At 55.5% G+C, this 26,549-nt stretch overlaps 1 protein-coding gene across 1 annotated transcript in view; it reads right to left on the bottom strand.

Annotated features, from left to right (window-relative positions):
• Nucleotides 1-3,456: 3,456 nt before the first annotated feature.
• LOC119092942 (cadherin-86C-like) overlaps nt 3,457-26,549 on the bottom strand; it is a 49,430-nt gene continuing 26,337 nt past the window's right edge. Inside the window, 23 exon segments of the mRNA XM_037215844.1 lie at nt 3,457-3,555; nt 3,655-4,986; nt 4,988-5,044; nt 5,449-5,553; nt 6,456-6,725; nt 7,379-7,577; nt 7,841-8,078; nt 8,593-8,731; nt 9,375-9,560; nt 10,024-10,277; nt 11,349-11,506; nt 12,197-12,351; nt 12,611-12,722; nt 13,124-13,233; nt 14,386-14,495; nt 15,276-15,428; nt 15,917-16,013; nt 16,554-16,729; nt 17,242-17,395; nt 18,577-18,747; nt 19,596-19,760; nt 23,476-23,548; nt 25,027-25,210. Of these exon segments, the coding sequence (XP_037071739.1) occupies nt 3,457-3,555; nt 3,655-4,986; nt 4,988-5,044; nt 5,449-5,553; nt 6,456-6,725; nt 7,379-7,577; nt 7,841-8,078; nt 8,593-8,731; nt 9,375-9,560; nt 10,024-10,277; nt 11,349-11,506; nt 12,197-12,351; nt 12,611-12,722; nt 13,124-13,233; nt 14,386-14,495; nt 15,276-15,428; nt 15,917-16,013; nt 16,554-16,729; nt 17,242-17,395; nt 18,577-18,747; nt 19,596-19,760; nt 23,476-23,548; nt 25,027-25,210 (4,697 nt within the window).

The raw sequence follows: 26,549 nt of genomic DNA, 5'->3' as shown, positions 1-26,549 counted from the left end.
TCACTGACCTACGACAGGTCAAAGTCAGGCCATAGATTCAACGACGACAGTCTGCGGGAAACTCTTCAATCTAATGCAACAACGGAGTGTTGCATCAGGTTGAAGCCATACATCTCTGTGAGAGTTCGTTGGGAAGCACAGCAACTGAGTTCACAGTGGATCTATGGGCAGGTATAAAGGTCACAGGTCACAAAACCAGCGTGTTTTATTACCCTAGACTTTGCTATATGAGGTAGCATTTGGTGCTTGTTTTGAATTTTTCGATAACAGGAACCGCATTATATATTTTCCATTGTTTCTTGCATACAAGCGTAGGTCAATGACCTAAAATAACGCAGGTCGACAGTCTGCTTTTAGGGACATACTGTCTAGCATAATCCTTGAAGCTTATTCAGATGCAAAAATCAAAGCAGTCTTGTATGATTCTGTTCGACCATGACCTTCAAGAAGGTCACAGAAGTCTTCAAGGAGTCACACAAGAATTCGCACAAGGTTACTGTAATTTAATTGACCATTGCCCACCATTGACCTTTTGCTTACTGGAAATTAATGAGCACCATTGACCTTTTGCTTAGAACGGGCATCTAGGCTCGCGGTGGTCGCATGAGGTCTGGGGGCACTTGAGACACCAGTCTGGGGTTTGACCTTGTTTGACGCTATTTGACCCGACGGTCGTGGCCCAGGAATCTCATACCTTGACCTTGAAGTGAGTTCATGTACGGACTAAAAAACCGTGGGAAATAGGCGTCTCCAGCTTTCTCGGTTTTTGAGGCCTCAAGGAGCTCAAAATGCCCCCCGCCCGGGGGAAGGATGATCGACCGGCCGCGCGCACGTGTGTTAACAGACAAATTGGGTTGCCAATATCAGTCTTTTTCACTTAAAAGTATACCCAAAGTAATGAGTGAGCTTATTTTTGATGACGCTTTATGGTTGTTTCAGTATCTTTTGATAATGCGTAAGCGCCTCTGATCCTTGGATCAGTATCTTCTGATGCTTGGATTCGTCTGATGCTTGGTTCAATATCTTCTGATGCTTGGATTCGTCTGATGCTTGATTCAGTATCTTCTGATGCTTGGATTCGTCTGACGCTTGTTTCAATATCTTCTGATGGTCGGATTCGTCTGATACTTGGTTCAATATCTTCTGGTGCTTGGCTACTTCTGACGCTTGGTTCCATATCTCCAGATGCGGAACATTTCCTTCAGTTGAGAAGAGAACCCGGCCCGATCGGTCTCCGGTCACACGAATTTACTTTTACTTCCTACTACTTTTACTTACGAAGTAATCAGTGCAGCTCGGTGCACTTGCACCTTCACCCTTGCTGTTGGGCCGACCTTGACCAGACCTTGACCTTGACCAGAGGAATGTCGAGGGCACTCATCGTAGAGACGCCAATGAAAGGCGTTGAAGAGGAGCAAGAAGTAAGCCCACCTCATTCATGCATCCTGTTTAATGCTGCCCCCTAGGGCCATCTGAAGCCAGTATGCTAAGTACGCTGACGAGGGTAACGTGCATCTTCCTTGGAAACTTGCACCTACCGACAATAGCTCGAGCCCATGTGCACTGGGCAGGGAAGTTGCCCTCCGGTTCAAAAGAAAGCCCATTTTCAAACGACGTATTTATTGTTGCAATGTTTAACCACCACCAGCAAGAGATCCGCAGTAGTGACACTGACGCCTTCTCATGCGTGCCTTTCCGTCCAGCCCGCGACGGTCAGGTTGCCGGCTTTTATAGGACGCACATTAAGGTGGGGCACCAAGGTCACCAAGGTCACCAAGGTCACGGCCGCAGCGTGCGTAGCCCCAACGCCGGTGCGTCGTCTTCACCCCCGCACCCCCCATGTGCGCACAGCAGCACATGCAGCCAGCGGCTCCACAGCGACGGGGCTCGACCGTCACTGGCACAAGCGGCGCCCTCCGATGGCGGCCGCTCCTCTGAACGCGACGACACCCCCACGCCCACCTCCCAGCATCAGCAGCGTCAGCGCGTGGCGGCGCGCAGGGTCGCGGTGGAACCTCACGCTGGTCTGGTCAGAACGGTAGGACCCGGCGAGGGCGGCGGTCTGGCGGTCCAGCAGACGCTCTCGACTGCGGTCCTCCGTGTTGTCCGCGCCTCCACCGCGATCGTGCGGGCTTCCGGCACCGCCCTGCGCGCCAGCCTCGTGGGCACCCCCACCGCACGACCAACATCAAGTGGGCGGGGCGGCATGGACGGAAAATGGCGAGGGCCAATCACATCGCCAGACGGCCGCACACCACGCATGCGCGGACGGATATTCGTTGTTGAACCTGCAATCGAGGCTAATAAGCCAACACTGAACAAGCACACACCTGCATAGAAAGCCGACGGATGGACGGAGTCGTTCAAAAAACCTGCGCTCGAAGTCTGCCCAGCTACACTTACAAAGAGCGTAAGCATGTGCAATCACAATAGTTCGACAATGCTGTGGTATGTTGCTCAGTATCGCGCAGGTATGTACGGCGCTCTTGCATGGCAGATGCTGCGGACAAGCAAGCCGGCAGAACACAGTAGAGCTATCACAAAAACACGACCCAGAAGAACACCACGAAACGTGATTTAGGAGTTCACGGCCCGTGATTTTGTGATACCGTTGGTACCATCGTGACATGCCATTGGTGATTTTTTTTTCTCACACGGATTGATGTATTGCACAATGATACAAATCACCAGTTCAGTTGGATTTGAACCAGCCCCGAGTGTAATGACTGCAACTGTGATCGACTGATGTGTATGGGAGGACAATACCAAAATACAGCACATGCCTATGTACACAGATTAGCATCGCATTTTACATCCACGAAAACACGTGTAAGGCCACAGGTTTGCGCTTCGGTGTTCAGAACGGCAGCCACACCGGTCAGAGCATGCATCACAAAATGCAGGCTTCAGCACTGCCTCAGGCATCGCCCAGCGATTACAAAGCTATTTTGGGGTGTCCGCACGACGCCAGCTACTCAACCACGCATCTGTTCCCACAGCAACAATTCCTCCGATTCTAAACAGATACCTTGCGTATGTCTTAGTTCCGATCGGCACAGCATCCCGTCTGTGTCTCTGCCGTTCCTGTCCGTGTATAATACAATACGCGTGTGTGGCAACGAGCGCAACGGGCAACGGACTCCTATCTTCCATCTTCCATCTTCCAGCCTCCGTCTTCCAACGGGCTTCTATCGTCTATCTCCCTTCTCTATTCCATCAATATCAGTGCACATTAACAGTTCGCCGGCGAAATGTGCTCGCCGCGGCGGCCCCACCACGTCAGCCCTTCTCGGAATTCTCCGCCCGTGCCAGGATATCTGCAGCGAACCTCCACAGCACCCCGCCTCCTTCGCCTGTGCCTGGTCCGACACAGCGATGTCCCCTACACGTCCGCCAGCGAACCTCCACAGCACCCCGCCTCCTTCGCCTGTGCCTGGTCCGACACAGCGATGTCCCCTACACGTCCGCTTCGTGCGGCGTGTCGCTGCGCAGCCGGTGCGTGTGTACGTCATCGTAGGCGATGGTGAAGATGCTCTTCTTCTCCAGGAACTGGTTCTTTTTGCGCCGCACGCCTGGCACGAGCGTCGACGAGAGCGTCGAGTCGTCGTCGTCGCCGGCGCCGGCGGCGCGGCCGGCGCTCAGGCGCTGCGCCACCGCCAGCTGCGTCACGTCCACCGTCGCCACGTGACGCGTGACATCGCCGATGCCGCTGTCGCCGCTGATGTCGCTGTGGCGGCCGGGGGCCTCGGGAGCCCCTCCGGGAGGTCCCGGGTCTGGCGCGGGGACCACGGCGCCGCCAGAGGAGGAGGCCGCCGGGGCGGAGTCAGACGAGCCAGTGTTTGGGTCGGAGCTGGCCGTCTCGGAAGCATGCTGCTTGGTGGTGCCTTTAGTGTCGTTGTTCTTGTCGTTCTTCGTTGACTTTGATTCGTGATTTTCCCTTGTTGTTTTGTTGGTTTTGCTCTCTTTGGTGGTCTTGCTGTCCTTGCTGGTTTTGCTCTCCTTACTGCTTCCGTCTGTAGTTTTGTTACTGCTCTTGTCGGAGCGTCGAGGTTTTTTGTCTTCCTTAGACGAGTGTGTGGTGTCTTTGGATTCTCCAGCGGTAGCATCCCCCGTTGCACGCTTTCGAGTGTCTTTCTTGTCCTTTGAACGCTCTTCAACTCTCTTGCCGTCCACCTCCAAGGACTCGCTCCTCTTTTTCAACGCCTCACCTTTCGAAGTCTTCTTTGATGTTTTGCTCTCTTTGCTTTCGCGCAATTCATCGCCAGCCGCTCGATCTCTCGACTGCTTGTCCCTACTCGACGAAGACTCGCCTGTCTCCGTCCCGTTGTTGGTGCTGTCTCGGCGGCGTTCATCCGACCCTCGGCGGTCGCGGCGGCCCTTCCCTGACGAGCTGCTCCCACCTGCCGTGATCTGAGAGGTGGTTGAGTCCTCCGTTCTGCTGTCGTGGTCCCCTGACCCCGACGCTCTGCGGCCGTCGTTATCTCGTCGCTCGCCGCTGCCCCTGCCGTCTCTGTCCTCGTCTCGGCTGTTTGTTCTCTCTTTCCGCCTCCCGGAACCCTTTTCATCCCTTCTCTCCTCCCTCCGATCGCGTTGACCATCCTCCCTCTCCTCTCTCCGATCACGTTGATCATCCTTCCTCTCCTCCCTCCGATCGCGTTTATCATTATTCCTATCCTCCCTCCGATCGCGTCTATCATCATTCCTCTCCTCCCTCCGATCGCGTTGATCTTCCTTCCTCTCATCCCTCTGATCACGTTGATCATCTCTATACCGGTCGTCTCTCGCTCTCATGCCGCTCGTGACATCTCTCCCATTCCTTTCTACTTCACCTTCCCTCCCACGGTCAGCATCTCTCCCTCTGTCATCGTGATATCGCCTTCTGTCTTCATCTATCATTCTAGGTTCATCCTTTCTTCTACTGTCAGCATCGTCCCTTCTTCTCCCTTCATCACTCCTTCTTCTGTCCCCGCCATCCCTTCTTCTACTGTCCTCGTCTCTCCGTCTGGAATCGTCGTTCCTTCTTTTGCAATCGTCGTCCCTCCTCCTGCCGTCACCCTCTCTCCTCCTCTCTTCATCCTCCCTCCTCCTCTCTTCACCATCTCTCCTCCTCTCGTCACTCTCCCTCCTCCTGTCTTCACCCTCCCTTCTCCACCCCTCGCCCTCCCTCCGCCCGACGCCGCCAGCAGCAGGCGAGCCAGCCCGCTGCTGACGCGTCTCGTTCAACATATGACTACTAAACTGCAGGCTCAGCTGGGAGCCCGGCCGCGAGTCGTCCAGCTGACGCAGGCTGGCCGTCGAGCCCAGAGCGGCGCGTCGGTGCGCAGGTGCCACCTGCCGGCCGCGGCCCTCGCCGCCCTGGCGGCTGCGCGCCGGCTCCTCCTCGTGCGAGCGGCGCCGGTCGCGCCGCTCGTCCTGGTCCCGCGAGCGGCGCCGGCCGCCCGGCTCTGCCGCTTCCTCGCTGCGGCTCCGCTGGCGCCGGTACTGGCGCGGCGCATCCAGCCGGTCCCCGGCTGCTGCGCGCCGCTCCTGGCGCGCGCGCTGGTCAATCTCCTCCTGGCGCACACGGAAATACCGGGTCAATATCCGCCTGGCGCACACGGATATACGGGGTCAATATCCGCCTGGCGCACACGGATATACGGGGTCAATCTCCTCCTGGCGCGCACGGATATATGAGGTCAATCTCCGCCTGGCACACACGGATAAATTAGGTGTGAGCAATAAGTTCTGCCATAGCTCTCATAAAAAGCCAAAAACGTGCCAACATCTAAGGGTGTATTCAACATTTGTACGGCGTTTTAAGCCGAAATAGCCGTTTTGAGGATCATTCGGTGCGGTTCACAGCTCTGTCCTTCTTCAGACCTAAACCTCTCCAGTTTCTGAGCTACGTGGTCGGGAAGATGTGCGGACTATTGCGCGGAGACTTTTTCAAGGACATCCGGGCATCTATGACGCGATAATAATGCCATGCAAATTCTGCCATTCCTGACATTCCAAGCACGCGGCGATCAAGGTCAAGAAAAAAATTGTCGAATCGTTCATATCTGGTGTTCGTGGGCACGATTTCCAGATAAAATGTTCTTGAACTAGTCCTCAATCAATGTTGTGCGAGATGCGGTGACGTTATGAAACAATGACGCAATGGGGAGCATATTATCTAAACAGAGAAATGATGCTGTCTAACGCACTCATTGCCACTAATGAGCGTGTCAATAGTTATCAGTGAGCTGATACCATCATATTGCATGCTTGCTCCACTATCTTTAAATGTGGAACATTCCTCATTTTCTGGAACATCCATCAGCCTTTAAAACGAAGACGTCGCTCAAGCAGTCAGGTCTGGACCCTCACATAGTCATGACGCTCCAGTACAGCGCTTCCCTCCCAGTGATAGCCTCTGGAGCGCCCTCACACCCAGCGACCGCTCACTCCTCCCACTCCCATCTGACACCCACCTGCACATGTTCGGCATAATGCAGCTTCGACTCGTACATCTCGCCGGCGGCCTCATCACGCGTGAACCGCCGGCGCCCCCCGTTTTTTGCACCGGTCGAGTCATCGGAGGCACGGCGCGGCTCGCCGCCGTCCGACTGGCGGTGCGCGTGCAGCAGACCGGCCTGCTGCAGCTCCTCCTGCAGTACCGCCTTGCTGTTGCGCCGGCGCAGGATGGACGCCTTGGTCTGCGCGTACAGCGGCTCTGGTGAGCCCGGCAGCGGCGCGTGGATCTGTAGTGGGGGGCGGGAGTGCCCAGGGTCAGGGTCAGGGTCAGGGAGTGCCCAGGGTCAGGGTCAGGGTCAGGGAATGCCGAGGGTCAGGGCTGGAGACGTCACGATGCTCAGTTTCCGCCACTCTCCGTGATTTTTCGTGCTACTTGCCTTGAGTTTACTGACTTATCTCCTCTACCTCAAATCAGCTTTTTACATCTTGTGCAGGTGACACTTAATCATGCAAACAAAATTACATTACAAGATATATGCATATTGTACTGCATATCATGTTTTTTATCATGCTCTCACACTGGGTTACATACTATACACGCCACCTCCGATTTCGGCGATTTCTCATGTCCACCTCTCTGCTGGCTTCTGATCTCACATCCCCGACTCTTGGCCACAGCCCCCCTACCGCTACGTACTGATGACCGCTCACCCCTGTCCCTGACGCCTATCCTCGTGACCCCTGACTTCGGACCCCTGCCCTCGACGCCTCACCTCCCACTCCACCCTCTGCTGATGACCGCTCATCCCTGTCTCTGACCCCTGACCTCGGGCCCCTGCCCTCGACCCCTCACTCTTCCCTCTTCTGATGACCTCTCACCCCTGTCTTTGATCCCTGACCTCCTGATCCCTGACCTCGGACCTCTGCCGTGACCCCTCACCTCCCGCTCCTCCCTCTCCAGCACGCTCTGCGTCTCCTCCTGGATCGGCGTCTTGATGGCCCGCGCCGACACACGCGCCTCGCCCTGGATGACGTCACCACGCCGCGTCAGTGACGTCACTGTGACGCCGTGCTGGCCCGACTGTTGCACGTCTAGCTGTTCCTCCTCCTCCTCCCTGCGCAGCTGGTCCGACTCGTACCTGTTCAGAAGGCGGGCGTGCGTGGTCAAAACTTAAATGTGCTCATCTCGCCCCCCCCCCCCCCTGTTTATGTGCCCCTCTGGTCACCCCTGACGCTTCTGGTCACCTAGTGGGGTTCTCCTTGCTGTTCATGCTCTTCTCTGAGGCACCCTTGTGACTGATGCACCCGCCAGGCCCCCTTCTCCCGATGGTTCATGTATCACTGCCTTCCTCCCGGCTCCCCATGTGCTCTTCTGGTCACCCCTGACGGTTCATGCACTCACCGGGCGCCCTCCTGACTGTTCATGAAGCGCGTCATGATCATAGCCTTGCCGCCCCCACCATCGTCCTCCAACCGGCCGTCCTCATCCTCCAGCCTGTCCTCCTCGAGCTCGTCGTCCTCGTGCACCACCATGACCTCGCTGCGCGTGCGCCGGCGCGGCCCGGCGCGATGCGGCCCCACCGGCTGGCCGTACCGCACGTCCTGGTCGTCCCGCGGTCGGCCACGGAACACCGGACGCTCTGCCGGGGGGAGCACGTCACGTGACGTCACATGACTCTCGATCGCGAGGGGCTTCGCGGAGTGACTCCCTGAGGGGGCAAGGTGAGGGACATGCACTCACTACGCGTACTTGGGACGTTTGCTCGAGACTATACACAGGATAGTCACTGATCTGGTGTACTGTGAGGACAGCAGTCTCCATCCTCCGCGCATCCGCAATTTACCGCTCTCTCCGCCATTCCCATCCCTCTCTCCTCTGCGCTCGCCACTCTCTCGGCTGCACTCGCCACTCCCTCTCCCGCGCTCTTTCCGCCACTCTCACCGCTCTCACCCCCACGCTCGCCATTCTTTCGACCGCACTCGTCCCTCCTTCCTCCACGCTAGCCAGTCTCTCGGCCGCACTCACTACTCTCTCTCTCCCACGCTGGCCACTCTCTCCGCCGCACCTCCACTCTCTTTCCCACGCTCGCCCGCGCTCTCCGGCACCCTCGCCGCTCCCACCTCCACGCTCGCCACTCTCTCCGCCGCACTTACCGATCGGGTTTCCGTCCCTGTCGAGGGAGAAATCCCTCTGGCGTCGTTTGGCAGACGTGTACAGACGCAGCGAGTCGCTGCGGCCCTTGCGGTGGTACTCGGCGTCCCTGCCCCCGTTTTGGTCATCAAGAGTCAGCACCTGGGGACGAGAAGCGCGGGTGTGACGGGCGTGTTGTGGCCATCAAGAGTCAGCACCTGGGGACGAGAAGCGCGGGTGTGACGGGCGTGTTGTGGCCATCGAGAGTCAGCACCTGGGGACGGAAAGCACGGGTGTGACGGGTGTGTTGTGGCTATCGAGAGTCAGCACCTTGGCCAGAGTACATGGACACATGGAGTGTTCTGCTCATCCTTTGCCAACACCTGGACTGGTAGTGATACTCATGCCACCCATGCTTTTGCAGCACCCCTGAGTGGGGCACGAAGGTATGAAGAAACTGTTGTGGTCCGGTCACCTACGATTGGGCATCGTCCACAGCTCATGCCACCGGGCATACAGCGGCTTTGCTATGAGATTGCTATGGTATATGCCATTGCCATCAGCACGATAGAAGGGGGGGGGCATGACACTGATATTTGCTTCTTGTCATGCACAGCTATAAGCCTACAGTCCAAACCTCCCACTTATCGGGGCAGACTCCCTGAACCGCCGAAGACCGCTGCATGCTCCACGTCCACGTCACGGCCGGCCGTGACGTGGACGCGACGTCACTTATCGAGAAGGCGGGGTCGATGGTCGGCCGTGACGTGGACGCTGACGCTCCTCAGCCGAGGCGGTGGCTCACCTCGACGGAGGGCGTGCGGCGGGAGGCGGTGCGCGCCCCGTCCAGGACGACGGACCTCCGCTCCTGCTCCAGCCGGTCCAGGCTGGCGTCGTCCAGCTCCAGGTCCTCCACGCGGTAGCCGTCCTCGTCCACCAGCTGGAGCTGGCGCCGACCGTCGCGCATTACCCGGTACATTTTGGGGCCGCCCTGCGCGGTCAGGGGTCGTGGTCAGAGGTCATGGGCGAAAGTTCACGTGCCAGAGGTCATCGAGCTCGGCTCGGCGGTCATGGAGCGCGGCTCACAGGTCAGTGGTCAAGGCCGTAGTAAACGAAAAGGAGAAGGCGGGGTCGATGATCGCTGATAGCGACACGTCTACGATACCCTTGAAGACTCGAGAGCGGACCCCAGATTCTGACACTGGATGGAGCTTAAAAGCCAGTCCTACACAACATTCGTAAAGCCCGGGAGGACTCGAGAGCGAACCCCAGATTCTGACACTGGAGGGAGCTTAAAAGCCAGTCCTACACAACATTCGTAAAGCACGGGAAGACTCGAGAGCGGACCCCTGATTCTGACACTGGATGGAGCTTAAAAGCCAGTCCTACACAACATTCGTAAAGCGCAGGAAGGCGTCGCTCCACCCTGACCTCAGCAGGTCACCAGCACTGACCCGAGACGCCCTGGAGCTAGACCTGTGCAGGCTGCCGATCTCGTTGGGCACGAGCACGATCTGGTTGTCGCGGCCGCCTCGCACCACGCGTGAGATCTCGTCCTCCATTCCCTGGCGCAGCATCACCACGTTCTCCCGGCCCGGCTCGGTCTCAGCCGCGTCCACCAAGCGGAGCGTCGACGAGTGAGAGTTTCTCCCTCCGGCCGGTAGCTGGCGGTAGCGACCGTTGCCGGACCACGCCTGGCGACTGGCCGCTGAAAAAGGGGATTGGTGACGCTCTGAGTTCAGAGGTCGGTGACACTCTGAGTTCAGAGATCGCTGACACTCGGAGTTCAGAGATCGTGAGTTTAGAGATTGGTGACACTCTAACCTCAGGGATCGGTGACACTGACTTCAGAGATCGGTGACACTCTGAGTTCAGAGATCGGTGACACTCGGAGTTCAGAGACCGTGAGGTTAGAGATCGGTGATACTCTAACCTCAGGGATCGGTGACACTGACTTCAGAGATCGGTGACACTCTGAGTTCAGAGATAGGCGACACCCGGATTTCAGAGATCGGTGACACTCGGAGTTCAGAGATCGTGAGTTTAGAGATCGGTGACACTCTAGCCTCAGGGATCGGTGACACTGACTTCAGAGATCGGTGACACTCTGGATTCAGAGATCGGTGACACCCTGACCTCAGGAATCGGTGACACTTTGAGTTCAGAGGCTGGTGACACTCTGACTTCAGAGGTTGGTGACACTCTGCTTTGAAGATGACTTGCGAAAATGGGAATATTGATCAACGGGCAACCAGCTGATATAATTGCTCATTCAGTCACGCAATCTTTAATTTAATATAAAGGCAACCACATGTAAGGGCCACGGACGTCACTCACCATCCCTCACGCTATGGAACAACGCGAGAGAGGCAAGGTGTAACTAAGGACGAAGACTCGCGCCCCGTTTGCTGCTGTCCATCTGATAGTGATCAGAGCTTCTGATCGGCCGTACCAGATCTGACTCTCCGATGAATTTCCTGATCCTGGTCTGACCCCTTCATGGCTCTCCTGATCCTGATCAGACCATCTAATGACTCTACTGTTCCTGAACTGACTCCCTTGATGACTCTTCTGATCGTTATATGACTCTCCGATGACTCTCCTGATTCTAGTCGGACCCTGAGAACTCTTCTGATCCTGATCTGGCTCTGTAATGACTTTTCTGATCCCGAGCTGATCCCCTTATGATCTGCCTGACCCTGATCGAACTAAAATGACGCCCCTGAGCCTAATCGGACTATGCTGACTCCCCTGATCCTGATTGGAGTCCCTGCCTCACCTGACCGCACCCTCTCCGCCGGACCGGCCACGGCAGAACGCATCCTCTGCAGGACATTGCCACCGCGCCCGTGACTGCGGTTCAGCTGCTGTGCATCGCCGCCGTTCACGTTGACGTACGCCACCGCCTCCTCGTCGTACTCCTTCACCATCTTTCGCCTGAGCACGAACAGGGGTTTCAGAGGCAGCATTGGGACGGTGGGGGGGGGGGGGGGGGGTCAGCAACAGCCTGGGCACAGGAGGGGTTCAGGGCAGCCTAGGGAGTGGGAGGGGCTCAGGGGCACCCTTGGGACCGGAAGGGATTCAGGGGCAGCCTGGGTGCGGGGAGGGGTAGGCAGCAACCTGGGAAGGGAGGGTGTTCAGGGACAGTCTGGGCACGGGAGGGGGTTCATGGGCAGGTGTGGTGCGTGGACCACATCAGTTGTTGTGTCGCGTGGACCACATTAGTTGTTGCGTCGCGTGGACCACATCAGTTGTACGTCACATTCACACAACGCAAATAACAACCACCAAAGTCCACATATACCATGGCGCGGTATGCTCTCGTCTACCTGTGAATGCCGCTGGTGAGGCTGCGCACTGATGAGCGATATATCACGCATAGCTAGTTCCATTGCTCCAAACGTTAGAGCCGTTGTGAGACCTTTCTTATGCAGCAGCATACGTGTTTTAGATTATGATGCTTTTGTGACGATTACGGCAAAGTTATTGAGTATCGCAATCACTTCCAGCATCGAGGATAGCTGCACTAGTGGCACCCAGCAACTATGTTCTCACTCTGGACTACGTTTTCACTTTGGACTATGTTCTCACTCTGGACTATGTTCTTACTCTGGACTACGTTCTCACTTGTGGCAGCTGCAGAGAGGACAGCAGGCATAGCAGCAGGAGCAGTAGCAGCAGCAGCAGACGATGATAAGAATGATGATGATAATGAGGGCCAGAGCTATCAGGAGCCAGAACCAGACGCTGTTCACTGCTGCCTGATCAATAGCCTCTCCCCCCTGTTGGCAACGACAGCGATGACTTTGGCGGCTAGCTGGTGTCCAGGGAGCATACCGTGGGGAGGCGTCGGTCGCAGCCCGTCCATGACACTTCACTATCCATAACACTTCATTATCTTTTAAATGGCGCTATTCTGCACTTACGCAGATAAAGTGCCGCCTCAAGACACATACACGGCACGCGCACGCCAAACGTCTGGGAGCGGGTTAAGGACGCCAACAGGTCCGGAAGGGATGTCGGTTTCTCACACGGACTTACATCAGTGCCACCGTCTTCATTTTTGGAACCTGCTCCTCCTCCCAGACTGGTGGTGTCGAAGATGGCGTCATACGGCCGATGCACCCTGGCTGTAATGGCCGTCTTTCCTTCTCTGCGGTCAGAGGTGGTGTCGTCAGCGGCAGCCAGGGGCTCCCAAATCCAAGCCCTCGAACCACTCCCAAGCTATCAAAGGCGCCCCGTGGTGATGTTAGCCCGCATGCGTCATCTGAGTGAGAAGGCAAGAGGCCCAAACACTCTGACCAACATGACTGAGATGCGGGTGAGCTGACACAACAGCGACCCAGCCAATTTTGCTGGCATTATATGACAAAGACCAGTGGATTGTCCAGCACCAGCATCGTAAGACGGCGAACCGGAGTGCGACTACTGCGATGGCGAATATCACATCGCCGCCGTCAAGGTCACCACAAGGTCACCACAAGGTCACTACAAGGTCATCACAAGGTCATCACAAGGTCCGCCGAATGCCGCCGTCTAATGGCGAACGCTCACAGCTGCTGGCCGTTCCTGCCCGTCAGTTCGTCGTCGCCCTCGTATCGCTTGACGTTGGTGATGGTGGCCGTGCCGCCCGTGAACACCGACAGCTGGCGCTCCACATCATCCTGCAGCAGACGTCACACCACAACCGTGAACACCGACAGCTGACGCTCCACATCATCCTGGGGCAGACGTCACACCACAACCGTGAACACCGACAACTGACGCTCCACATCATCCTGCGGCAGACGTCACACCACAACCGTAAACACCGACAGCTGACGCTCCACTTCGTGTTTTAGAAAGCTGTAGGTGATTAAATAGCAGATCGTTTGGTATTGAAGATTTCGATTCCCCTATAAGGTCGTTGACCTACGGCAGGTCAAAGTCAGGCCATGGATTCGGCGAAGACAGTTTCTAGGGAATCGTTTAATCTGATGCAACAGCGGAGTGCTAGACAAAGCCGTACATCTCTGGGAGGTTTCTTGGGCAACACAGCAATTCACTTAACAAATTTCATTCACCTAAGGTCAGGTATGATGAGGTCAAAACCGACCTGTTTTTTTCTATAACGTTTGCTGTATGGGGCAGTTTCTGGTGCTCAGTTTGAGTTTACTGATTACAGCGAGTGCATCATGAAACTTCCATAGACTTCTTAAAGGTCAGAATATGTCATTGACCTAAAACGACCCAGGTCACCATTTTGTTTTTACGAACATACTGTGTAACGCAATTCTTCACACTTATTCAGACACAAAAATTAAGCAGTCTTTTGTAATTTTGGCTAACATGACCTTCGAAAGATCAAACAAGGTCACTAACCCCACTTTGGCACAAGTGACCTTTTGCTTAGAACAGGCATCTAGGTTCACAATGGTTGCATGCGAGTGTGCGGAGACGCTTTGGACACCAAATCTAAAATATTGCCTTATTTGGCGTGAAGGCAATAATCTAGGAATCTCAAATTTTCCCCAAGTGATTTCATGTACAGCCCGATACACTGTGAATTTTGTGTATCTAGCTCTCCTGGTTTCTGAGATCTCGGGGGGGGGGCAAACTGACCCCCACCCGAGCGGATGATATTCAACCAACCAACCGGGCGCGTGTTAACAGCCTGCGGCCGGTTGAGCATCTCCCTCGCTTTGAGAACCCCGCTGGTCGAGCCTACGCAAGGCCTAGCCAAGGAGCGCGCTTTACTCGCTCCAGGGTGCATGTAGCGCATTTCTTCCGCCGTCAGACGACGTCCGCCGTCCTGAGCAGCTGCACCCATGGCGCACCTGGTTCTGCAGGACGGTGTCCACGTCTTCGTTTACCAGGAATGTCATGGTCTGCACGTTCTCCTTCTTGTATATGTAGACGGGCACCTTGCTGAACAGCTGGGGGCTACCTGCACGAAGCCAGGCGAGACTGGTGACGAGCTGGGAGTGGGGTATGGGAGAGGTGCGGTACATACCTCAAGCCATATGTGTGCACGCTCAGTCAAGCTTGGCTCGCTAGCCTTTATGGTTCTTTTTCCACACCCGCCATCAACCTCTGGTCAAAGTCGCCCACGGTTATCAAAAGCTACGGACCTGAAAAGACCGCCCTCGCCCAAGAATGCAAAAACATCCAGTGATCCCAGTTTCATTCTGGGCAATCCCAACGCACCGCATTGCTGATACTGAGGACACGGAGCCGCGTTCTCCAGCTCACCCTCGTCGTGCTAATGCTCAGGACACGGAGCCACGTTCTCAAGCTCACCCTCGTGCTGATACTCAGGACACGGAACCGCGTTCTCTAGCTCACCCTCGTCGTGCTGATACTCAGGACACGGAGCCGCATTCTCCAGCTCACCCTCGTCGTGCTGATACTCAGGACACGGAGCCACGTTCTCAAGCTCACCCTCGTGCTGATACACAGGACACGGAACCGCGTTCTCTAGCTCACCCTCGTCGTGCTGATACTCAGGACACGGAGCCGCATTCTCCAGCTCACCCTCGTCGTGCTGATACTCAGGAAACGGAGCCACGTTCTCCAGCTCACCCTCGTCGTGCTGATACTCAGGACACGGAGCCGCATTCTCCAGCTCACCCTCGTCGTGCTGATACTCAGGAAACGGAGCCGCGTTCTCCAGCTTCACCCTCGTCGTGCTGATACTCAGGACACGGGGCCGCGTTCTCCAGCTCACCCTCGTCGTGTGCCTCGACCTGCAGCTCGATCCTGTCGTTAACCGCCTCGGACCCCGCTTCCTGGAATGTCAGCGGCTGGTTCTCCGGCAGCCGGCGCGGGTCCCTGCTGTCAGTCAGCTCCATCGGCACCGGCTTCCGCACGCTCAGCTCGCCTGCCGGTCAAGGCTGCGGTCATCGCAGGAGCGGTGCCAGGGCTCGGGAAGGGCGATGCGCGTCCATGTGAAAAGCGGCTGGGGAAAGGTACAGGTCAGAGGTCAGGGACACGGGACGGAGCGGACATAAGTGGAGGGGAAGCATCGTTTCAGGTGAGTTAATAACTGCATGTGGGTGTCCTTGGGGCTTTACGACGCTCTCAGCTGCTGAGGCCCTATGGCGCTGCTTGTCTCTCACCCAGGCAGGAACGACGGACATTGCGGGGAGTGGAGCCCGTGTCTCCGACTTCCCAGACGCGCAGCTTTACCACGGCACTTTCGGTGCACAGAGTGCATGAAAGTAAGAAATATCAAAGTTTGCAGTTACATGAGCTCTTTTTCTCGGGAAATCGCCGTGCCAGGCGACCACCAGCTAGGCGAATATGCGAGCGATGGACATGGAATGACGTCATCACACCTGTGATGGACATGGAATGGCGTCATCACACCTGTGTTGCGATCGATTGCGAAGTTGTCGCGGTACTTGCTGCTGCCGCGGAGCCGGTAGGCGACCTTGCTGTTGGCCCCCGAGTCGCGATCCACGGCCTGAGGGTCGAGAGGTCATCACGTCAGGTCAGGTCAGGTCAAGACAAGGTTATGTCGCCTCAGGTACGCGGTTCTGGAAGGTGCTGATGTTACCTTTTGCAATGTTTTGCAAGTCCTTTAACTGATAGATGGATTAACAACTGCTGGATTACTAAGCATGTTGATAAGCGAATGATCCCCAGGCACAGATCTATCAAGACGTTCCATACATAACAATTGCTGATGATGTTAAAGGCTTAGCAATATTGATGCTTATGTTTTTAAGCGATCAAATTTCCAAACGTTTAGGAAAAACGACGCTCTCTTCCTTTGGCCTGACGTTGGTCCGTACACGCATGGTATGCTTCACCAGTAACAGTCCCTCGGGAGCGCCTTTCTCAGTCCTCAGTCCTCAGTCCTCAGTCCTCTAACGAACCTACATCACTCAACCAGGCCGCGATCGACCCATCATGGAGACGTCCTCTTGCCTCCACTCAGCCTCCCACTGCATCGCCCTCCTCGCGAGCCGCGGCGGGCCCCCACTCTTCGGGCAACACTCACGAGAACTTGGACGGCCTCCTCCAGTTTGTCGCCCTTCGGACTCAGCTTGCCGCTATACATCGGGCTTGTGAACACGGGCGGGTTGTCGTTCACGTCCCGCACGGTGAGCACGATCGAGGCCGTCCCCGTCCGCTGCGGCACCCCGCTGTCGGTGGCGAACACCTGCAGCCGGTACTCTGTGACGACAGCGTGACGTCAGCGGAGGCTCGTTGGGGTTAACGAACACACGAAGCCGGTACTCTGTGACGACAGCGTGACGTCAGCGGAGGCTCGTTGGGGTTAACGAACACATGAAGCCGGTACTCTGTGACGACAGCGTGATGTCATCAGAGGCCCGTTGAGGTTAACGCGCTTTCCGTGTTAGTGACCGGCGACGGGTACTCTACAGATGAAATGCCAAAAATAATAATTTCAATAGGTTGCCATGGCAACCCCTTGTACGCGAAATACATGCTGCGTCAACCCGCTGTGTGTGGATTCCGAGGATACGATGACGTCATCAGATGACAGCCACCACTACCATGAATGGAAATAGTTTTCTAACAACAGCCGACAAGTCCGGCGGCTGTTCTCGGCTAATGTGGCTACAAAAACATTTCGTAAGTCAGAAATTGTAAACACATGGTTTCTTTACGTAAAACCTGCCCATCAGCCATGTCTGTTATGGTGCTCGCCTCTGATGACTCACCCTCCTGAGTCTCGAAGTCAAAGCGATGGTTGGTGACCTTGACCGAGATCTGACCGGAGGTCGGGTCCAGGGTCAGGTCATCGGCGTTGTCGCCGGTCAGTCCCGAGTACACCACCCGGCCGCCGTCCGCCTGGTCGGCGTCAATAGCTGCCACCTGGCGGGGGGCAGGGCGCAAATGACGTCACGATATTGATTGTCAGACGGCGACAACGACACTGATGACACAGTGATGACACTGGTATCGTGACACCGGTTATGACACCAGGCGTACGACACGCAGTGATGTTACACTGTTAAAGTTAAACGCCATCAGGAAAAGGACACACCGATGACGAAAGACATCGACGTCATACCAGCGTCATACCGACGTCGCATAAATAATAACGAAGATCTGCTCTCCTTTGTGTGCGTGCGGTTTGTGTTGTAGTAGAATGAATAGTATTCTAGTAGAGGGGCTACATGTCAACAATGTGCCATTCTGCAAGCCGTGTGAGTTAAAACGGTCCTTTCGTGTTTCAGATACATACTTCATGCGTTGCATGCCAGTCAGTCCTCTCGTCTCTGCATCAGTGCCGCGGTGTTTGTTCCGATCGGTATTCGTTAACGAAGGTAGCCACAAAAAAACAAGGTCATCGGCCTTCTCTGAGCAACAAAAACGATGGTCTGTCGCTCCAGAATATCTGATGAGGTACGGAAGACGGCCCACGTGTTTACCAGGCGCTCGGCTTCTCGAATTCGTGTTGCGTGATTTTATTGTCAGCGTTTTTGTCCGACAGGCGAGCCGTCCTACCGCTCAGCTGGTCCCTCAGGCCTCTTCCGATCCGAGGACCCCGCACTCAGCCGACCGGTGACGTCACCTAACAGCCGGATCACGTGACCAGGCCTCATTAGGGCGGGGTTTGCGGCGCAGATCCGCCAATGGCGCGGATTCCCGCCAGATCAGCGGTTCTCTTTGTTTGCGGTGACGTCACTGGACGCCGATTGCCGCCGGCGCGCCGCGTTCGGCGTCAATGCGCGCACGGCAGGACAAACTCGCCCGTTTGTCGCATTTGGCGGCCAGGTGCAGGCTGATCATGGTGTGGACGAGGCGTTCACCTTGAGGCAGTGGTGTCTCCCGCACAAAGACTCTGTCTACAAGCCGGCAGCGAAAGCCAAACACGGCCTTGGTGATGATGGTGCCAGGGCCGTAAGAACAGGTGGGCCATTGGCAGCGAACTGTCCATATTAATTAAGCTCTAATTTCATGGTATCGCAATGGAAAAAGCGCAATAAAGTGCGTTTAGTCATTCGATTTTGGGGTTGCGCACAAGTGGCGTCGTGCCCTCAATCTCCCACCTTGAGAATGGGGGTCCCCCGCTCGATGTTCTCGTCGAAGAACGCCTCGTAGAGATCCTTCTCGAAGGTGGGCGCGTTGTCGTTCTGGTCGATGACGGTGACGGTAACGTTGGTGTAGCTGATGAGAGTTGGCCGGGTCCTGCCGGCCAGCTCCACCTCCTGAGCCTTGATCTGATCGGTGGAGAACGGGTCAGGGTCAGAGACGGGGTCACGACACGTGCAGAATCACGATCAGAGTCGGGACAAAAAATCGGAACAAGATTGAGGACTGCGAAGGTAGGATGCGGCCCGGATAGGGTCGTAATCAATATACGGCGGTGCTCGTCGACGAAGGGCAGTTTCGATATCCCCGCTGGAGGGCTACTGGAGGGCTACTAAGTTTCTTACTTCTATTGTGATGGTGAAATTTGCTTGGAATCAGCACCCGAGTGGAGTCATACCTCTGAAACCTTCATCTTGCAAGTAAAGTCAAAAGTGACAGCGAAATTTGAATGTCATGGCGGTCTAAGGCAGCAGACTCCTAGTGTCGCTAGTAAACACCGATCACTCAGACTACACGCACCCTGTCATCTCCAGCGCTTGTCACCTCATTTCTTCTCCCCGACCTACGTCACTTCGAGAGCGTCATAGCCGAACGGTTAGCACACACACTTCGGACTTCCACGTGGGACCCGGGTTCGAATCTCGGCTGCGCCATGGCCCCTGCACGCTAATATGGCCAATACATTCGCTGGTGCTCAATGCAAGCGGCGCAGCAAACTGTGCGTGGTGCTCCGGTTTCTTAATAAAAAATAATGAAATAGCCTGAATATGCTACACAGTTGCCCCTACCCTGCGCCCATGCTAACTCCATCGTCAGATCCGTCGTCAGATCCGCGCCAGATCCGCGTCAGATCCGTCTTCAGACCCGCGCCAGATCCGCCGTCAGATTCGCGTCAGGTCCATCGTTAGGTCCGACGTCAGATCCGCGTCATACCCGCGCCAGATCCGTCGTCAGATCCGCGTCACGTGGCACTCACCCTGAACCGGATCTCCGGCCGCACGAGCTTCTCGAAGTCGAGCAGCTGGTTGTTCTTGACTCGGATGTCGAACTGGACATCACCGCTGAGAACGGTGGGCTCCACCTCGAAACACTTGGAGGCGAGGTCACCGATGATGCTGAGCGCGAACGTGCCCCGCTGACCCTGCATGCCAGGGCTAAGGTCAGAGGTCAGGGGTCAGAACATGGGATTGGGTCAGGACTGGGGCAGGGGGGCGAGGACAGGCAAAGGCCTGGTGCATGGTCGTTATCGACGAGGTAGGGTTGAAAAGCAGAGTCGAGAAAACTACGTGGTGACGTTCATCGGTGGTCGGGGGCGGAGACGGTGCTCTGCTGTTTCAGATGGGGAGGAGACGGTGCTCTGCTGTTTCAGATGGGGAGGAGACGGTGCCCTGCTGTTTCAGATGGGGAGGAGACGGTGCTCTGCTGTTTCAGATGGGGAGGAGACGGTGCTCTGCTGTTTCAGATGGGGAGGAGACGGGAGCTTATGCAGTATATGAGCTGCTGAAGTGGATGAGCAGAATCGGCGCCATGGCAAGATAGGGAGGGTTGAATGGTTTTCAAAGGCGAAAAGAGGGAAATATTCGAAAGGAAGAGCTCTCGGCGACGCCGATCGCGAGCAAGCATGACGAAGGCACGAGTACAGACACATGCGAGCATATGCGACAGACGTCAAACGTAGCGAAGAACAGACGAAGACAAAAAAGAACAAATGAACTGGACGGCGAAGGGCAAACATTCACATTGGACGACAACAGGGAATTAACAGTGGGCCCATTCAGGCCCAAAAGAGCAAGCTGACGCAGAGCGACAGCAAACAATTAGCGGAGAAACAGACATGGCTTAGACACATGACAAAAGAAAACGACAGACGGATAGACACTGACGCAGACTCAGTAAGTGGGCAGCCAAAGCTCTCCACAAAGCTAAACAACGACACCGGCATCACCGTAAACGAAGTCCAGTAATTTTCGCAATTTCACCACGGCCAGTGCGGTGATGCATTCGTGATGAGACCGCGCCGTGTTTTTCCAATAGCGGATCGCAGACGTGAGTGGCATTGCCCCTGCCCGCCGACTGAAGGTCGCGTCGGGGTCGGGTCGATGGGCCAGTGTCGGTGCCGGCAACACGGGGCGAAGCTGGCGATACCTCCGAGCCGGGCCGTTCCAGGAATGCGATTAATGCCGCTGACATCCGGCACGACAATCTGGGAGCGCTTTGTCTTTAAACCGTTGGCAAAGTCGTGTGCACAGCTCGTTCGTTGTGTCACGTGGTTCTTGCCATTAAAATCGCAGACTGGCACCCTAAGAGAGCTGGCGTAGGCACGCACTGGCCTTGAAATCTGAGACTGAGACTGACTGAGACCGACTGAGACTGACTGAGACCGACTGAGACTGACTGAGACCGACTGAGACTGACTCTGAGACACTGCTGGTAGGATCAAACCAAAAAGGCCGGCGGAATGTTCATAAGGTGTGCGAGTGTTGATTTCTGAAATTCGTTTTCGTAAGCGGAGCGATCCCCCAAATGCTAAACGCAAAGCTCTGAACTGGGCTTTTCAGTTTGTTTTGCTCCGCGTATGCTTGGGAAAAGCTTGTGATGGCATCTCGCCTCAAGCTAGGAGGCACAATGCGCTTAACGTTTAACAGAAAGCCAAGTGTCCTACTGGTACTCGACATGTGACATAAGGCTGCTAGCTTTCTGTACGTCATTTTGGGAGATTCTCAACTTTGTATCGTTCTTTAGACCAGTGCACACCAGAGGCACGTGGGGCGGCACGGAGATGGGAGACAGAGGTGAACAGCGTAGCAGGCGGACTTGCGCAAGCCAATCTGGATTAAACGGATTGACAGGGCATGCTCCACAGGGGCTTTGCACGCATTCAGATACAAAGTAAGAGCGCTTTAAGCATTTCGTCCCGCAAGTGTACTGCTAAGTGTAAAATAAACACACATTGACGAACACCGACAGAAAAACAGCCTGACTGAAAATGTTCAGCATAGCGAGCTTGATGGCACATTCATATGCATAACGATGTGTTCTGATGGCGTTGGAAGGGTTTCTTTACGCGCACATGTAGGTACAACACAAAGTTTGTCATCGTCTGCAGCGCATGGATGTTGGCCACACTGGCATGTGATGTGCGGTGTTGTTTCGGGGGCATGCCATTGAAACAAGTGCACCCGGTTAAAATACGGAGGTATGAGACAGGCAGCGTGCTTCTCGGCATGGACTCCCCTACTGGGTAAAGCAAACCCAGCCGTATTCATATTGAAGTAACGTAAAATGCCGCATGCGCATCACCAAAACACCACCGAGCGATACAAACAAGACATGCGCAGCATAACTGGATGGCCAGATGGCACTGAAGTTGATTCAACACAAAGAGCACGCTGGAATGGCGTGTGGACAGCCAAACGTCCGTCGCCGGCAGCCCTTCAACAACACGGTCCGAACTGCCAATCAACTGTTCTGTTCTGTTCTGAACTGTTCTGTCCCATCAAAAGATCGCTTGAGACAGCTTGCAGCCTCGAGACCTTATTTGTGCAGACGTCTAGACCGCACCCGGGATTCCATTGAAGCCTTCCATAGAAGCGCCACTGCCAAAACGTCTCCAGCCTCATCGGCCGATGGGCGGCGCGTCCCCGGGCGGGGGGGGAGGGGGGGAGGGGGGGGGAGGGGGGGAGGGGGGAGAGGCCTGCCCGTGCCGGCCGGGCTGACCGTTATGATTGTCGTCGCTCCTCCCATCGATCCCGGAGGCGCGGCCACACAGTGGGCGGACGTGAGAGAGAGGGCGAATGGCCACCGCAGCGGCGGCGGCGGCAAACTGCGCCCCGTCACGCACGGCTGCGCCTCACGCCAGCCTCACGCCAGCCTCACGCCGGCCTCACGCACGGCCGCCAGCCTCACGCCAGCCTCACGCCGTGGCGGAAGTGGCGGGCCTTCTCCACCGGCAGTGTGTTGTCGCAAACACGGACGCCTGATTCACCTTTACTGTGCCTTTCGGGAATGCCACGTGTTCTTTTGTGCTTATTCGGTGCGTAAAAGGGATGTCGGCAGACTCTTTTCACTGTGTAGCTTTATCGATCCTGCGTCGCCGTCAGTACTTGCCAAATTCGTTCTTCAATTTCGTACATTGCGAGCCATTCGTTTCGAAAATTTCGGCGTGATCACATTAAGAGAAAGCCACAATTTATGAGCAGTCAGTGCAGGTCAAGTTTGTCATGCATAACGTCAGAATGCGGTTATGAACTTGGTACAAGATACATGTCATACATAAGATACGTTACATTAGATATAACAAGGTACAACTTTGGTCGCTGTGGGTCAAATCTGGAACGTACAGCTTGGCAGGATCAAAATACCCCAAACATCATTGTAAAATTGTCTGTGTAACATTTTCACAGCAAGCCATGTCAAACATGGATTAGTTCCACCGAGGAGCGCATTAATCAAGTTGACTCAACTTACACCCCGTATGCATTCCGCACCAAAATAACGGAGCGTGCCTCACATGTTTGTAAAGTCGTCACGGACAATACTGACAAAGGTATCATGGGCGGCTTGCTTCTTGCAACAATTAATCATGTAACACCCCGTACGTCGATCTCAGCGCGAATGACCGTTCTTCGAACGGCCTACGTCGTCGACGGTTGACGACTTCACCATAACCTGTCAAGCAGCCGCAGCCTTTCTGTCCCAAGTCCAAACGCCGGCATGCAACGGCGGCATGCAAAGCACCACGCTAGGGCATGCGGGCAAGCGTTCTAGGGTCACATCGCGGACACGGACTCGTTTCCGTTGGACCTTACGCGTGTGCCGTGGGAGTGCTGACCTGCCCTGACCTTTGGAAAACTTACAGTGGTCTCCAGCGGCGGGGCAAAGTTCAGGATGGTGCCCAGCGGCGGGCTTTCGAACAGCTGGGTCACGTACCTGCCGACAGCGGTCAGGGCCTGGGGTCAGAGGTCGTGGAGAGGGCGCTCCGCGGGCGGCGAGCCCACCTTTCGGTACCTCAGGCGTCACGTCATCGCCAGACATACGGAGTGGAAACGTAGCTCTTTGATCCGCCGGAACCGACAACGTGGTTGGTGCTGGATCAATACCGGCGGTACCGGAGCGATGCGAAGGCGGATTCATGTCGATGTTCTTCCGCTGTCGGGAGATGCCCGACCGCGATGAACTCACAGGTCAGGTCACCGTCAGGTCAGGTCAGGTCAACTCTAGCAGCGGCACCAGGCTGTTTTAAAAATCAAAAATTCTCCTCTAACCCAGACACAACACAGCCACATCTGTCGAGGCTCGATTTGACCCATCCTTCGGGCACCGACACTCAACAGCAATTTTTATGCCCGTGTGGTTCGCAGATGGTGAAATCAATCAAGTCAGGATTGTGTAACGGTGTCGATTCTCCCGTCTCTGCCCTCACGCTCTCCCGAAACTGCGCTGCTGACACTGCTTCACTGGTCGTTTCGACACGGCCAAGGTCACAATGAAGGTCACAATGCCTTACCCCCATGCTCTCCCCAACGCCGTGAAAGCGTCTCCTCTCGATGTGAGAGAATGCCCGACACAGACCAGTGACTCCATGAGACACAGCCCCAAAAAGGAGAACATGATGGACACTCACATCTCGCACCCGAATCTGGTACCAACTTACAGTCAGGGGAGTATGTAGGGTTTCGCAATGGGGAACAGGCCCACGTAAAGTTGTTACGGACATCTTTTTATCGTTAATTAAATCATCGTCACTATTTTTCATGAATATTATTAATATTATTACTTAATGAATTAATTAAGCAATCATAATTTTATCTTTGCCGCACGCGCACAAAATTTGCTGCATGTTGTATGACCATATCACTCGTTTTCTATGTAGTCATTTTGTACGTGTTTGCTTGACTTTTATTCACTCACATTCATTCACATGCAAAAAAGTGCATGTAAAAATGTCGTAAAGCGGAACATACCCCAAGACCCTCCCACACTACACTCCTGGTCACATCCCTCCCCCTCTCCCTCCTCCCACGTCGCCTCCACCGGACTCATAAGCGGAACATACCCCAAGGCCCTCCCACACTACACCCCTGGTCACATCCCTCCCCTCTCCCTCCTCCCACGTCGCCTCCGCTGGACTCACAAGCGGAACATACCCCAAGGCCCTCCCACACTACACCCCTGGTCGCATTCTCTCCCCTCACCCTCCTCCCACGTCGCCTCCGCCGGACTCACAAGCGGAACATACCCAAGACCCTCCCACACTACACCCCTGGTCACATCTCTCCCTTTACCCTCCTCCCACGTCGCCTCCGCCGGACTCACAAGCGGAACGTACCCCAAGGCCCTCCCACACTACACCCCTGGTCACATGTCTCCCCCTCACCCTCCTCCCACGTCGCCTCCGCCGGACTCACAAGCTCCGTCCGAACTCGGGCGGGTGGCGGACGTCGTCCTCGAGCAGCACCACCACGTCGGTGGTGACGGAGAGGCCCCGCTCGCGCAGCTCCCGCGTCACCTCCTCGGCCGCCACCGTCACCCGCATCGGCTCACGCCGCGGCGTCGTCAGGTCCAGCAGCGATGACGTCACTGAGAGGTTCCCTGTGGCGGCACGTGGCGTCGGTCAAGGCTTGACCGAATTCATTGCATATTTGGCTTCGATGCTGTTGACGCTCGCAGAAGCTGGCGGTGTCTGAACCGGAAGACGTTAAATGCCTGACAGTAGGTCAGGTGCAGACCCATGGCTGAGTATGAGCTGGCGCGTGAGTGTCCTTTCTAATGCGTCTCGCTTGCTCGCGAAGGACGTCGGCATGGCGTGTTTGGCCCGCACATAATGCGGGCTAAAGAGACGGACAAACCGACCTTAAACCTCACCAACTTTGTGGATTTCCCCATCACAACAAACAGAACTGCGTAGAGGAAAAGAGAGAGAGAGAGATAGAGAGAACGAGAGAGAGAGAGAGAGAGAGAGAGAGAGAGAGAGAGAGAGAAGAGAGAGAGAGAGAGAGAGAGAGGAGAGAGAGAGAGAGAGAGGAGAGAGAGCGAGAGAGAGGAGAGAGGAGGAGAGAGAGGAGAGAGAGAGAGAAGAGAGAGAGAGAGAGAGGAGAGAGAGAGAGAGAGAGAGAGAGAGAGAGAGAGAGAGAGAGAGAGAGAGAGAGAGGAGAGAGAGAGAGAGAAGAGAGAAGAGAGAGAGAGAGAGAGAGAGAGAGAGAGAGAGAAGAGAGAGAGAGAGAGAGAGAGAGAGAGAAGAGAAGAGAGAGAGAGAAGAGAGAGAGAGAGAGAAGAGAGAGAGAGAAGAGAGAGAGAGAGAGAGAGAGAGAGAAGAGGAGAGAGAGAGAAGAGAGAGAGAGAGAGAGAGAGAGAGAGAGAGAGAAGAGAGAGAGAGAGAGAGAGAAGAGAGAGACGAGAGAGAGATAGAGAGAGAGAGAGAGAGAGAGAGAGGAGAGAGAGAGAGAGAGAGAAGAGAGAGAGAGAGAGAGGAGAGAGAGAGATAGAGAGAGAGAGAGAGAGAGAGAGAGAGAGAGAGAGAGAGAATGGAGAGAGAGGAAGGAGGAGAGAGGAGAGAGAGAGAGAGAGAGAGAGAGAAGAGAGAGAGAGAGAAGAGAGAGAGAGAGAGAAGAGAAGAGAGCAGAGAGAGAGAGAGAGGAAGGAGAGAGAGGAAGAGAGAGAGAGAGAGGTCCTGGCGCACTCCCGACTTGAGATGAAACCCCTCCGTCCCGTGAAGGGTGTCTTTTGTACGCCGGACGACTGTCACACAGGTAAAGCTTAACCCTCGCCGCGATGGGGCGGGTCAGTGCCTTCCGCCCCTAAGGCTTTCTTGGAATGTCTCCCCAGCATGTCGTGTGCAATGCCGCCCATGATTTACATGCGCCTCTGGAGCATTCATCATGCGTGTTTTACAGTAAAACCATGTCCATAACATTTTTGGTTTCTCAGAAAG

The sequence above is a fragment of the Pollicipes pollicipes genome, unplaced genomic scaffold, assembly GCF_011947565.3.
Source record: "Pollicipes pollicipes isolate AB1234 unplaced genomic scaffold, Ppol_2.1 Scaffold_1600;HRSCAF=1878_pilon_pilon_pilon, whole genome shotgun sequence".
Taxonomy (NCBI): domain Eukaryota; kingdom Metazoa; phylum Arthropoda; class Thecostraca; order Pollicipedomorpha; family Pollicipedidae; genus Pollicipes; species Pollicipes pollicipes.
The sequence above is the reverse complement of the archived record's forward strand: the minus strand, read 5'-3'. Positions and strand labels throughout refer to the sequence as shown.